The sequence below is a fragment of the Xenia sp. Carnegie-2017 genome, unplaced genomic scaffold (assembly GCF_021976095.1).
Source record: "Xenia sp. Carnegie-2017 unplaced genomic scaffold, XeniaSp_v1 HiC_scaffold_21, whole genome shotgun sequence".
In the NCBI taxonomy this organism is placed as follows: Eukaryota; Metazoa; Cnidaria; class Anthozoa; order Malacalcyonacea; family Xeniidae; genus Xenia; species Xenia sp. Carnegie-2017.
In genome coordinates, this window is record NW_025813484.1 from 56,537 (window position 1) to 70,624 (window position 14,088).

Below are 14,088 nucleotides of genomic sequence, written 5' to 3' on the forward strand. Positions count from 1 at the left end.
ATTTAAAATTACAAAGGCAAATATAAACAATTGACTATAGAGCTACGAAACGATTTTTATTAAGTCCTATTGTACCAAATCCACTCTATTTTAAAATTCATTTACAGCAATTTGCGACCTTTGAGCATTACCAAATTTGAGCAACTAGACATATATGAAGTTTCGGATGAATTGATGCGTTGTCGTGTTTATTTGAAGCAAACTTGACGAGGGAAATAGCTTGATCTTCATTGGTCAGTTTGATCATCAATCCAAAATTAGGGCGTCGTTTACTTGACATCTTCCAGTTGTAAACAGATTGGAAAATGTCAATATTCACCCATTTTTCTTTATCTTTAGAATATATTTCAGCACTCTTTGTTGCACTAGAGATTATCATAAATTTCATCAAACAATGTATTTTTCTATTTTTAAGATTAAATGCTAAATTATATCACATATGAAATTGTCAAATTGTATTCCTATAAACTCACCTAGCTTTATCCACATCCTCGTTAATACCCAAAAAATCCTTATACCACGGAAACCGTGATGTTGTATTTAATTCATGCCATTCAGTACTAGTTATTGGGTAAACGTCGACTGTATGTATCAAATTATCTACTTTATTCCCAGCATTGACTAAGAATAACTGTAACGTAGCTGATAAAAGCCGGGCACGACGCGGTATTCTGGCCAGATCAAATTGAATAAGGAAGCGATGGTTATGATCATTTACATGACGTCCTAGGTAAAGATATTCTGCACCAGCGCTGTTTTGAGAAGGAGAAAAAATTGTCAGTGCTTGAGTAACCTCTGCTTTTAGTGAACTCACTTGGAAATATTGAGCTTTTAAATCTGAAATAAAAATGATTCAGTTGGTTTGCCATTCATCACTGACTTGCAGTAAAGTGGAATAAAGTTTCATTTAACTGTTTTTTAACTTTTCTCCTTACCTGGACTGCACTCATATGTATTTTCAAAATTCTTATTAGGAACACCTGTGTTTGTTGGCTTCCTTACTGGTTCTACAAGAAAATTATAAAATGATGAAGAACTGTTCCAGCAATTGCATATACGCTCAGATTAAAATTTCACCTGCTTTTTCAGTATCCGAGCATTTGAGTCGAAATTTATAATTACTGCATTTAACATTGTCCTGTTCATTGTTTCTACATACGAAACCAACATCATTGCTGCAGTCAAAATTTTCCTCTGTACTCGCTGCATTCTCGCCATCAGCTGTTTTACATTCTATCTCAAGACTCGAGAAACCACCACACATTTTCTTTAGGTCAACTAGAGCCCACGATCCTGTTGAGAGTTTTTGCGTATAAACCCAATCACTCCATCGAAAAGGTCTTGTCGCCAAAACATCACATTGATTACCTGAACATTTCTCTATATAGTGGAATAGTGAAAAACATCACTCGCACGAGCCGTGAATTTCAATAAATAAAACACCTCACCTTCCTTCCATTTGCTAAAATCGATTATAGGGAGGCCATTCTGACATTCAACTCTTCTGTTTGTGTCCTCATTAACTGGAAGAAATGCATCTGGTTGAAGAGACACGACATTGTAAAGATTATCGCAAATCACACGAGACAACGACGTTTTCTTCAATTCAAGCAATTGTTCTGTTGTAAAAACACCATCTCGTTCATACCAAAACCTATCTCCACTTCTTAGTCTTTCAAATTGTCGTTTTAATATACAGTGAAACGTAGGACCAATCATTGCTCCTGGAACATGCGCCTCCGCAAGTCCAGCTACCCAGAGATCAGCGTGTTCCACAGTATCGTACAACTCATTTAGAATATTTCTCGCTTTTGTATCTGTAATCTCATAGTTCGTCTCGTCAAAAAATGTCGCTTCTGGAAGACCACATTCTCGTCTCCAAGCTCCATAGCCAGGAAGTCCGTGATCTCGTCCACGTTGAATATTCAATGCTGCTAAATCAAAACCGTGCTGAGAACCAGGTTGTTGAAATAAGTGTTTCGTTAATCCTTCAGCCATTCCACGATTTATCGTTTCTGAAACATTTCCCAATAAGCCAAGAATAAAAGGGGCGATGCCTTCCTTTTTTAAAAGATCATTGTTGAAAAAAGCTTTCACCAAGGGAACATCCTCACCAATACGTTCAAAATTTTCATCCAATCTAGAAAATGCTGGTCGAACTAAACTATGCCCTGCACGGAATGCAGAAGTAGCAAATGCATTGTAGATTGTCGTGTCGATGTTGCCATCGTAGCCAGTGTATTCTGTACAAATAAATTGTTTTTAGATTATCCGTGAAAAGAAAACAATATTCCAGTAAAATCAAATACCACTTACCTGAACGATAATCTTCCCCTAATAACTTTGGAAGATATTCTGTATAAGTTATATGCTGTAACTCAGCAATTACAATCTTTCTTGTTTCATGGTAAATCTTGGTTGAATTCCAACGCGAGTTAACTACTTTCAATATTCTAGCGATTCGATTATGTTCATGTACCCATAACGTGTGCATCGCAGCAAGGACAATCTGTTCGTTAGCCCGCATGTCACCTGCTTCAAAGCAACCTCCTGAAAATTGGCATAAATTCAACGGAGGTTTTAAAGTAGTCTCCATATCCGGTAATAGATACGTGGTAGGGTTGACTTTAAGAAAGCCTTGGTAATCTGTCGCAAAGAAACAAAAAACAAATTTTTCAACGTAAGGTTAACTGAAGGATTTACATACATGTAAGGAAAAGTGTTTGATTTGACTTGATATTCCTCTAACAATACCTGGTGAAAACTCTCTTAAACGTTCGGCTTGTGTCTTTGACGAACCATAAATCTGTGATCCGTCGATGTAGGACGTGATTAAATTTAATTGCTCTCGTTTGCTGATGTTTTCGGGATCTGTTTGACATGCAGCCGCTGACCGTGTGAACATCGTGCACTCACCACTTGTTTTTGGATACATTATAGGATAACAAGGATACTCAAAATCTTCAGATGATCCATCACACCTAAAAAAAATAAATAACGAAACAAAATTTCACAAGTCGAACCAAAATGACTATAGCTGCGGTGTATGAAGTAATATTACTTCAAACCATTACCTTGGTAATGCACAATGTTCAGATCCGTCACTTTCAGCTGTAAATGTTAAATCATGATCAAGAAATTGACCCCATTGCATCATCATCAATGAAAACTTTCCCCCTCTATCTCCTGATGTCCTGTGATTCACGTAACGTTTGCTGATCAAGTGTGGAGAAGGTAATGATGCAACTCGTAATTGCCCTGGAAATCCATAAGGTTCCCCTAAACCGTCTGCATCCCAATATTTTGCCTTTACCATCCTCTTGAAGGGAATATTGGCTGCTCCCCATAATGTATTGTTGAGATTATTACAAGTTCCGTCAAATGTCCTGTATTTTGAATGAAATCTTTGGTTCGAGCAATTGGCGACAGGAATAACACAATGGGTAGCGTTAATAAGCTCTGCTAGCTTGTCACGTGATGCAAGAACAATCGGAGAAAGTTTTGTGATCAATTGTTCGTTTGTCACAACACGTATAGCTAAAACAAAGAAAGAAGATTATAAAGAAGACGATAGAAAATATAAAGAGATTGAGAAAGATAGGTAAAGTACTCACATGCAAACTTGTCCTTAACGCTATTTCGCAATCCTCGGATGATTTTGTTAAACTTCGTGTTTGCAATTGATATATTTTGAGCTGTCGGGGATAGACGACGGAAGAAGCGATGAAATGCAAATTCTGACCTTCGAGATTGATTGCTTTCATCATGTTGTACTTGTTGTGTTAAATTAACTTTTTCCAGCAAATGGTCAAAAACATCGCCCGAATATGCAGGTATAACATAAACATCAATAAGTGCAGATGCAACAATAGTTGTTGGACGGTGTCGGAGCTGCGCTATCACAGTGAAACTAAATTTCTTAGAAGAATTTCTGGCGAGTTTAATTTCACTGAAATCCCGCTTGAGTTTTATTGTGCCAAAATCTCGATGAATTGAAAAAAATTCGTTCAATCCTGAAATATTATACGTAATAAACTGCGCAGCTTTTAGTGATTTCATTGGGAGATCAAGTATCTTTTCTCCATTCTTCATACTGTCACTTACAATGACGCTGTAAGATCGTCTTGAAAACTCAATTTCTGGGATGTTTCTTTTCGACACTGTAAAATGAACAGGGGCCAAAACATAACTTACCCTGTTCAATGATGCCTTCACTGTCATTTTGTAACTTCTCTCCTCTGGGGGAAGTTTTTTACGAGACCTGATCTCGCCTAAAAATATAAGAGCCATATTTAGAAACAAAATTCGCTGATAAAACGTGAAATAATTTATTAGATAAACTAACCTGTAGAACGAGATATTCTAAATGGATAAGATCCAATTTTATGATGTTTTGGATACTTTCTTATTAAACTGTACGAAATAGGAAGACTTGTTCTTTCAACAAAAGCTTTGACTCTCAACACCAACGTGTTCTCAGGGATTGATTCGGAAATATTTTTCCTGTATTCTTTTTCTTCGAAATGTATCTTGTAAGCTTTAGGGAAAAAGGGAATGGAACTGTTTACAAATTTTTGTTGCGCATGCATCATTTACACTGATCTTTTACCGGTACAATTGACGCCATCTTTATGAAGTATATAACCAAGATTACACGAACAGCGATAACTGCCCAAAGTATTAACGCAGTTCTGTTGACAACGATGTTGCGAAAATTGACACTCATCAACATCTGAAATTAAACTTTCTCAAATAAATACACCACGTAATCTGAACTTCTAATGCAAATTATATTCCTTGCCTCGAGCCATGTATCTTGCTCGAAATCCAATATGTTTTTGACTTTTGTTGGAGTTTGCAGATTGAAAGCGAATCCACATGAAGTTATCAGGAACAGTGACGTTCCTCATTTCTCCTCGTCCACAAAATACGACAGTTTGTTGCGATCCTTTAGGTGTGTTATGACGGTAAAGACGGATAGTACTTACTGCAAGATTTACACCTGACAAACACTCCACATCAAAAGTCTCAATGAAATCCAAATGCACGTAGAAACCTTCCATTCAGGTAAAAATAAATAAAATGTTTAAATTCCACCCAATAAGTTATTAATTAAGAACATCATTATTCATTTTACCTTTAGGTACTCGAATACGCCAGACACATTTCAGTTTATTTCGGTAAGGCAGTGGATAACCAGGAGTTTCAATAATCCCATAGGAGCCATTCTTTTTAATCAGACGTCTTGGACATCTTCCTGTTTACAAAAATGAGGCAAAAAACTTTTTATTTTATTAGCAAATTAGCAATTGGTTAAACAATATAATTTGCATTACTACTACATATTAAATACATAATTATTACAATTATTATGATATAAATATAAAAGTCTTTCATCTAACCCCGTCTACTTTCTCTTTTTCTCTTTCTCATAGATAATCCTTCATCAAAGCATATCGCTGCCATCCTGCATAAGAAAAAGTTTTCTTATGTAATATGCATCAATGATTTTAATTCAGATGACTATCAATACAAAGCATGCGGACAAGTTGTTTGTATTGATGCATTAGGAAAATATACACTTGCTATGTCGTGTGATGGACGTCACTGTAACAGGGTTTCAACTTAACGAACGGGGAATGAATGAAAAATTCACTATTATTAAGCGTTTGCACTCTTTTCGAAATTAAAACATGAGATGACTTATTGTCAATGTGAGGAAGTAAAAAATGCTTGAGGAATGAATGACTTTATTTATACTTCGCAATCCCTCAACTTTCTTTCAAATGTTCTGAAGAAGTCGATATTTATTAAGAAATACCATACTTTATGAAATTATACGTTATACTTACATAAAAATGATAATAAATGACTGTATTTTCGACATTGTTCTTGTTTATTATCAATGGCACAATAAGATGTCAAGAATCGGATGTACGTTAGCATAATTAACCAATCAAAAGAGGATAGAAAATGATATTAGACACCGAATATTACAAATATGGTCCATTTATACATGATACATTCAAGTCAAGCAGGGATGACGGTGATCATCAGCGTCAAATTATATAAGATCTCTACACATGAAGAACTTAGACTACATTTTTGTAATCATTCTTGAGCATTGAACTAAAATACATGGAATTTTGTATTACTGGTAGCGTTCCATGTATTTTAGTTCAATGTTCTTGAGACATCTTACACTGCCAAAAATAAACATGAAGCAAAGAAAATTTTATAAAAATAGCACTTTCTTATCAACTATCACATTTACAGTTTTAACATGTTTTTATAAATACGCACATTTATATATTGTATGACCAAGTAAATGGCGTAATGTCTCACAAATTCTTTGTTGAAAAAGATTATTGCAATGAAGAATACTTTTTACGTACAGCATTTCGATTTTCCCCACGATAATATCTAAGCTGCATAAACTAAATTGTTAGTTTTCTCCAGTTCTCTCCAGTGTGATGCTATTTAAAAGTTGAGAAATATCAAAAATGGTCGAATTGTAAAGTACACAGTGAGCATAACGGGTGTTTCACATGAAATATAAAAATAGATGTGATTTATTGTCAAAATTATGTATATATATTTTATAGTATCAAATATCAATATTGACATATCTATTTGTGATATGATCATTGATATAATAAATTATTAATTGTTGATTTTATCATGAATAGCACATTTTACTACGTAATGTTATGTAGACAACATGCAGAGATGAAACCTCCTAAGTTTTTTACATCTATGTCGTTTCCATCAAACATCATGACTATATTTGACATTCTCCATAACAGACGGTTTTGTTTGTGAGATTATTTTGAATGGGATAAAAAATTTATAATATAACATTTCGCCAACGACGGCATGGATTAGGATGTCCGTTATTTATACAAAAAATAGATGGTACTAAAAGCTTTCCCTTGTTTTTTCCAAATTAACGATTTAAAAACAGACATTGAAAAAGGGCATATATATTTTAATTTTGATGAATTAACATTAAAAAAACGTTAAAATATTTTTAAACATTTTATTTTACATCCTTTGTTGCTCAAAATACCGGATACATTTAAATATAGATTGTTTGTTTTATTTCCTGATGATGCATGTTTCCGAAACTTACTGTTACTAAATGTTTGAAAAGTATTTTCCTCACATCTTCTGTCACCGTTCTTAAAAATGTCCAATTTTCGTGAAGAAAACTTTACTATAAATTGATATCAATAAAATAAAAATAACTGCTAAGTATTTTATGTATAGTAAGATTAAAACATTCATATTTAAGTCTATTTAAGAAAACACGTTCCTTTATTTCAAGTTGGTGGTGTTATTAAGTTGGCGTTATTATAAATATTTAAGGTGGTGTTATCAAGTTGGCATTAGTAGGTGACATGCATAACTTTTTCTTACATTCTTCATTAGTAGTGAGATTTTCATTTAACTTTTTTATAAATTGTGTAAACCAATCATTGCTTTCGAGTGAAATCCTTTCCTTTCGTTGTAAAATGTTTAATTTCCTTCATACCATTATATTTCATGTTTAGTGTCAATTAAATTAGCCGTCTTTCTTTTGAAGTTGACCGGCTAATTCAACTCAACTTAATTATTGTCAACAGAGTATTGAAGAAATAGTGCTTATTTTACGGAAATCAATTCCACATTGCCATTTTTCTTTGATAGAATCTATTGTGTAGTGCCGCGGTCCATCTAAACCATGCATCTGTTGTCAGTGTTGCTGATAAGCTTCCTTCTTCATTTTGTTACTCCTGTTAGATGGATGTAAGTACTAAGTATATGAATTATTTTCTTGGTTTACACATAAAATACCAAATCCTATTTTCTTTATTCTTTATTCAACCTAACTGGGTTTTTTGAACATTGCTGCATGGCAATGACTGACGAGATTTATCAATAATTGAAGTTTGCGTAGATTTAATAAACTTCTTGAGAAATTAAAAAACAAACTGGTACAAATGCCACCCTCACTGCATGGTTTATTGGGGTTTTTTTATCAACAACAAATATTTACACAACTTCCTTATCTTTTAAACTTTCGTTACATTGATGCAAGTGCGTGTCCAAAACAATAAAATTTACGGCGACCACAACGGTACATTAGCAGTCATTTAATAGGGCTTTCAACAAGCAATTGATTGAGAAGTTCAAAGGACGTTTATTCGACAAAGTAAATTCTCATTGACATATTGACTACAGACAGAAAACAATTGGTTAGACATTCATTTAAAATGAGGTACTAAATATATATTTCATGAACATTTGAATTGAATGGAAAAAGAACCTGTAAGAAATTGTTGAATGTCACTTTCAAAAAGAAATCCATGCGTTTGGTTTCATTAACTATATGTTCAACGATATTTGTCATAGGTCCATCGCTTTGAGTGGTACAACGTTTGAAAATGAAAACATGTGTCACATTTTAAAAGGATTGAACAAAAAACAAGTTCGTGTTTGTAGAAGAAATGTTGAACTGATGAATAGCGTTAAGAAAGGAGCTGAAATAGCGATAGCAGAATGTCAGCATCAATTTCAATATCGTAAATGGAATTGTTCTACAGTAAACAAAAACAACGAACCTGTGTTTGGAAATGCACTGAATAAAGGTGGGCAAATCATTCACAATCCAAAAGGATCGTCACCCTACTTAACATTTTATTTTATTTTATTGTCGCAAAAAGGCACAAGAGAAAGTGCGTTTGTCAGTGCACTTTCTGCAGCGTCTGTCTCTTACTCTGTAACGAAAGACTGCACATCTGGACAACTAAAAAGTTGTTCGTGTGATACATCATTGAAAAGAAAGCAACCTCAACTTAACGAAGAGAATTGGCGCTGGGCTGGATGTAGTGACAATGTCAACTTTGGAAATAGTTTTTCAAAAAGTTTTCTCGATGCTCGAATACGTGAACGACAAGACTTCAGTCGTGCAAGACTTCTTATGAATATACACAATAACGAGGCCGGACGGACAGTAAGTTCTCTACTGTTTTGTAGAGTGACGTATGGTAATGTTCATTTTACACGTATCTTAATTCTTTTTAACCATCTCTCAATAAGATTAATCGCTCTTTACTATACAACAATATTTGAACAATATTTGAGATATGTTATCAGCCATATGAACATTTATATATTATAAACTTTCTAGATATTGTTAAATAAAATGATAAAAACGTGCAAATGTCATGGTGTGAGCGGTACTTGTGCTTTGAAGACGTGTTGGAGACAACTACCCTCCATAAGAACTGTTGGTGATGTATTGAAAGATAAATTTGATGGGGCGAGCTTCGTTAAAGAGACTAGAACTGGAGGAAGGCGTATCTTAGTACCAAAATACGATAAATTAAAACCACCTACAATTTCAGATCTAGTTTATCTTGAAGCATCGCCTAACTTCTGTCAACTGAACAAGCAGACGGGATCATTAGGCACAAAAGGACGTCAATGTAAAATCAAGTCACGCGCAATTGATGGTTGTGATTTGCTTTGTTGTGGCCGAGGTTATACTTCACGAAAAGTTCTTGTTTATGAAAAATGTGACTGTAAATTTATATGGTGCTGTTATGTTCGTTGTAAATCCTGTCAAAGGACTTTGACTGTGCACACTTGCCTTTAACCTAACTAACCATAAATTATTAAACTTTTATCTATGTGCCAAATTATACCTATCCCATCCTATCCTCATTGATCCAACCTTGGCCTTGATCTACAATATGTCAATAAACAAACTTTTGATTTGATCTTATCTTAATGTTAATTTCTTGTGGTGCATTATGTAATTATTATATTAAATAAGCTTTTCATTGACCAAACATGAGATGAAACAAAGATCATACAAAATGACAAAATAAACTTTATTAAACGCAATATATTTATCACAACAGACACCATCTTGTCTTTCTCATCAATGCATTTCAGAATCAAATGCCACATTTTTCTTTTCTTGCGTGATAAGTGCATGAAACTTTCCAGGAGCAATGGGATTTTGTTTTTGATTATTCCATGCCAATCTAAGTAAAATACGGATGTGGTTAAAAATTGTTAAAATGGCAAAAAAATAAATTAACTTAACTATAAATATGTTTGGAAAACCTTTTGTCAGCAACTTCTCTACAAACACGAATATGTTCATGTATCTTGTGTTGGTTTTCAATTGGATCTTCCATTAAATACTTCATCATAAGCCTTGTCATAAATGGCTTTAAAAATTACAAAAAATAAATACATCTAGTTACAATTATCAATATTATATTATGAAAATATCACATGTTGATTTTGAAAAGATTTTCATTGAAGCCAAAGGAAATAGAGTATAATCAAGTTATGTTATGTTGGTGGTATGTACAGAGATATGAGGCTTAATTTTACGGAAAAAGTTAAGAATTGTTAAATACAATATGTGAAGCAAGAATAAAGTGTAGAAAATAAAAAGACAACTGATTGAATTGAAATACTTGAATTAAGAAAGAAGCTTAAAACAAAAAAAAATTGGTTGATTTTCTTCTAAAATGATTTAAGCAGAGAGAAAATATATGTCCTGAAAAAAAGCATAAACAAATCTTTCACTCAAAACAAGTAATTCATAATAACCAGTTTTTTTTCTTCTTCTGAAAGGTCATTAGTGCCTGGTTCTGTAAAATAAGAAAGTACTTAAGCTAAATTTACCTCAATGGAGAAATGCAAATCAAAGATATTTATAATCCTAACCAATGACAGTCTTGTAAAATAGTAAAGCACTGACAGGAACTCCAAACGCTAAAATCTATCAGACAAAATATTTCAACATATATTTTCAATATCACGAAGATAAAAATTTACTAATTATATTGTGCAATGTAATAACTGGTTGTGAAGAATACCAAAAATTTCCATGACTGCTTCGGCGTTTCTTCAGCCAAATTGCTATTTGCTTGGATTCGTTGCAAGTTTAATGCTAGCCAAAAGATGAAGTATAAATACATTCAGGAAAACAATGGTAAAATTTGCTATGATATATGTATACATTCATTTTTCATAAGTGCATTTCTCGTACCACATTTAGAGCAACGAAAAAATCGATTTTTGAGATACAAAGTCATTCCCCTGGCTGCCATTTTGTAACTCGCATGTTTCGTTGAGCTCCGTTAATTGTCGTTGAAGTACGTAAGTACTCGGTCTATTTCTTATACTTTATATTACTTTGTTTATGTACACCTATGATATGTGAAACAAGCTCGCAACTTTGTAATTTACATTTGTCTTAAGAATAAAATTTAATTTAAAACCATTCAAAGTGGGAAAGATTACAGAGCCAACAATATGATTATTGTGTAATGACATACGCTCCACAAATTTCCAGAGATGATGGGATGATCTCGAGTGATGATGGAAAAGTTCATGAAAATATTTTAATTAGCAACAGAACTACGACAGGCAGAAATATCCTGTCTAACATACGATCCTTGTTTTACTTCTTAGTTGAAATATCAGAATAACTGAGTGGAAGAGACGATTGCACAGTTCACCATGAATCACAACTTATTTCGACAAATATACAGGATACATTGTGTCCATCGGCATTTGGAAAGGTTAATCTTCTTTGATTGTTCGAAAAATACTTGTTTCATCTGCTATGGTTAGAAGAACTTTCTCTACCAAGAGCGGCAGCAATTCTGTCACGAAGATTGTCAACAGACATCTTTGTCGATCGTTTGTTCTCATCAATGTCTTCTACCTGCAACCTACTAAAGATATCTGACGACACAGTTAAAACGGACGATCTGTCATAATGGTCCTTGGCTTTATTTCTAATTTTAGATCGCGAAAGATCAAAATTTTGTTGAAGAGCCAAGAAACGTATTCGTATATCACTTAGAGCTTGTGTCAGCTCCAGTCTTTCCTCGCACTCACGTCGTACAGTTTCTTGGAGAAGAACGACCTATAGAAATAATGTGATTTGAAAAAGCATCTTAAAATGCAAAAGAAAGAACTTCTTCTTTACTTTTCTTCTTTTAGTACCTGGTCTTCTTTTTCAGACAACTTTTCTTTTAACATTTTGATATCAACAAGTTTTTCAAACTTTACTGCGTCAAAACTTTTATCTTTATCTATTTCTTTTCTTTGAAAATTTTCAATTTTTTTATTCAAATCAAGAATTTGTAATTGCAACAGTCGAGTTTCTTCACTTTTCTTTACCTTGATCACATAAATTTTAATGTATTAATCAAATAAAGAACTGCAAAGAGGATATTAATAAAGTTCACACTTACATTGATCAAAGACAATTTCATCTTTATATTGTTGTTTTCGTCTTTTAAAGACAGCAAAACATTTGATTTTTCTTTGAGCTGTTGTAAAACAATGAAAGCTATCAAACAGAATTACTTCACGAAATATTGAAATGAAATGCGTTTCAAGTAAACGTGCTTTACAGACCCTGTAATAGCAACATAAACTCTGTCACAGGCAACCATTAAAACTAACCGTTTCCTTTAAGTTATTTATTTCAACATTTAACATGTCGACTTCTTTAGAATGATCCGTTCTTATAGCCGCTATTTTCTAAAAAAAAACAAAAGTATGTAACCTGGATTTTTATGGATAAGGTAAATTTTTCTTACTTTTTCTGCCTCTATGAGCGAAGAACGTAACGTTGCAGATTCGTTTTCAACTTCATTCTGTTTTTCAAGTTGTTTTTCGAGCTTTATTCATGGATGAAAAATAAACATAATACAACACTGTTTGTAAATCACAAAAAAACATTGAATTAAACTTACATCTCTACAATTGATTTCTGACGTTTCTAGTTTTCTACCATAACTTTTTCTTAAATCATCAATCCGGTCATGATGAGCAATAATCATCGTTTCTCTAGGGAAATGTTTGTAAGCATGCATTGTGTTGTAAATGATTACAATTTATCTGTTGAATGTCTACCTTTCACTCTGAAGACTTTCACAAAGGTTTGTTAATTCTTCAACTTTATCTTTGACATTCTAAAAAAGTACAACTTAAAATAACAAGAATATAACAAACACTTTAATATGATTCTTACTTGTAATTCAGCATCTTTTTTCACAGTTTTTCTTGCTTCTGTAGCAGATTTGTCATTGACTTGCCTTTCCAAAGACTTGCAAAAACTATTTAGTTTTTCAATTTCTTCATTTTTTTCAGTCAATATTTTTTCATGGGCTTCCTGTTGTTTCTGATGTTTTTCCATTGATATTTTTAATTGATCACTTGATGAAAATTGTACAAATATGGCAAAGAAAACATTTCTATCAACAATTAATCCAAAACAGATGGAAAAATTAAGACATGTTCATACCCAATATTCCTTTGCAATAATTCATTTTTTTCTTGCAATGATTTATTTTCATGTTCAAACTGTGTCACACGTCTTTCATATTCGTTCATTTTCTTCTTCATAACTGCAAATTCAGTTTTTGTTTGAAGCAATTTCTTATCTGTTCCTTCCATGTTTTTCAACTTATGTTGAAGATCCATACATTGTTTCTCCATGCTGTTGTATTTTAAAACCATATTATCTCTTTCAATGACAGCCTGTTTAATACAAAGATTAGATACTATCATGGCTGTTTCTTAATGAGACAAGATGATAAAAAAATGTAGACTGTATGTAACATACATTATCTTTTACACTTGTAGTAAATGTTTTCAGTTCATTTCCAAAATCAGCAAGAATCTTTTTGAAAAAACCATGTTCTTTGACAATATTCTCTCTTAAAGTATGTAAAACTTCCTTTTGCTTTCTAACTGCAACAATGCATAAATTGCGTAAGTTAGATAATCTTGTAATTTTTGTTAAAAGTCTATTTGTCTGTTTGTTCGATGTAATCATCTTGAAAATGCTTTTTTTCATGCAGCTCGTTTATTGTTCTTGCTTTGATTTCAAGGTCAGAGTTTAAGAATGCTAGCCTAAAAATAAATAAAACTAATATTTTTTCTTAAAAACAAACAAACATATTACAAGAAAGATTTTTATTTTAGTCTAAAATCAGCCAACTGTCCTTACTGTCGTTTTTGCTCCTCAACTTTATAACGCTGTTCTTTAACACTGGTCTC

The 14,088-nt window shown here is 32.9% G+C and overlaps 3 protein-coding genes across 4 annotated transcripts; 1 reads left to right on the top strand and 2 right to left on the bottom strand.

Moving 5' to 3' along the window:
* Positions 1–35: 35 nt before the first annotated feature.
* Positions 36–5,940, bottom strand: LOC124444920. Its single transcript, XM_046995611.1, has 15 exons — positions 5,853–5,940; positions 5,403–5,467; positions 5,138–5,257; positions 4,802–5,056; positions 4,610–4,732; positions 4,346–4,537; positions 3,615–4,271; positions 3,075–3,537; positions 2,755–2,981; positions 2,317–2,646; positions 1,449–2,243; positions 1,078–1,380; positions 936–1,007; positions 474–837; positions 36–365 (listed from the first exon to the last, which is right to left on the bottom strand). The coding sequence occupies exons 1-15, from the start codon at positions 5,885–5,887 to the stop codon at positions 128–130; spliced, it is 4,239 nt and encodes a 1,412-aa protein (XP_046851567.1). The 5' UTR covers positions 5,888–5,940; the 3' UTR covers positions 36–127.
* Positions 5,941–7,630: 1,690 nt separating this feature from the next.
* On the top strand, positions 7,631–9,907 carry LOC124444926 (protein Wnt-4-like). 2 transcript variants are annotated; one of them, XM_046995620.1, is made up of 4 exons: positions 7,631–7,788; positions 8,395–8,630; positions 8,706–8,995; positions 9,173–9,907. In XM_046995620.1, the coding sequence occupies exons 1-4, from the start codon at positions 7,724–7,726 to the stop codon at positions 9,638–9,640; spliced, it is 1,059 nt and encodes a 352-aa protein (XP_046851576.1). In that variant the 5' UTR covers positions 7,631–7,723; the 3' UTR covers positions 9,641–9,907. The 2 variants fall into 2 exon arrangements, with proteins under 2 accessions (XP_046851576.1, XP_046851577.1); XM_046995621.1 differs by lacking the exon at positions 7,631–7,788 and adding an exon at positions 8,227–8,260.
* Positions 9,858–13,859, bottom strand: LOC124444928 (CAP-Gly domain-containing linker protein 1-like). The gene is made up of 15 exons (XM_046995625.1): positions 13,652–13,859; positions 13,331–13,566; positions 13,058–13,262; positions 12,940–12,998; positions 12,780–12,873; positions 12,624–12,704; positions 12,487–12,564; positions 12,273–12,350; positions 12,022–12,198; positions 11,057–11,941; positions 10,884–10,957; positions 10,732–10,786; positions 10,615–10,655; positions 10,117–10,223; positions 9,858–10,034 (listed from the first exon to the last, which is right to left on the bottom strand). The coding sequence occupies exons 2-10, from the start codon at positions 13,543–13,545 to the stop codon at positions 11,627–11,629; spliced, it is 1,302 nt and encodes a 433-aa protein (XP_046851581.1). The 5' UTR covers positions 13,546–13,566; positions 13,652–13,859; the 3' UTR covers positions 9,858–10,034; positions 10,117–10,223; positions 10,615–10,655; positions 10,732–10,786; positions 10,884–10,957; positions 11,057–11,626.
* Positions 13,860–14,088: the final 229 nt, after the last annotated feature.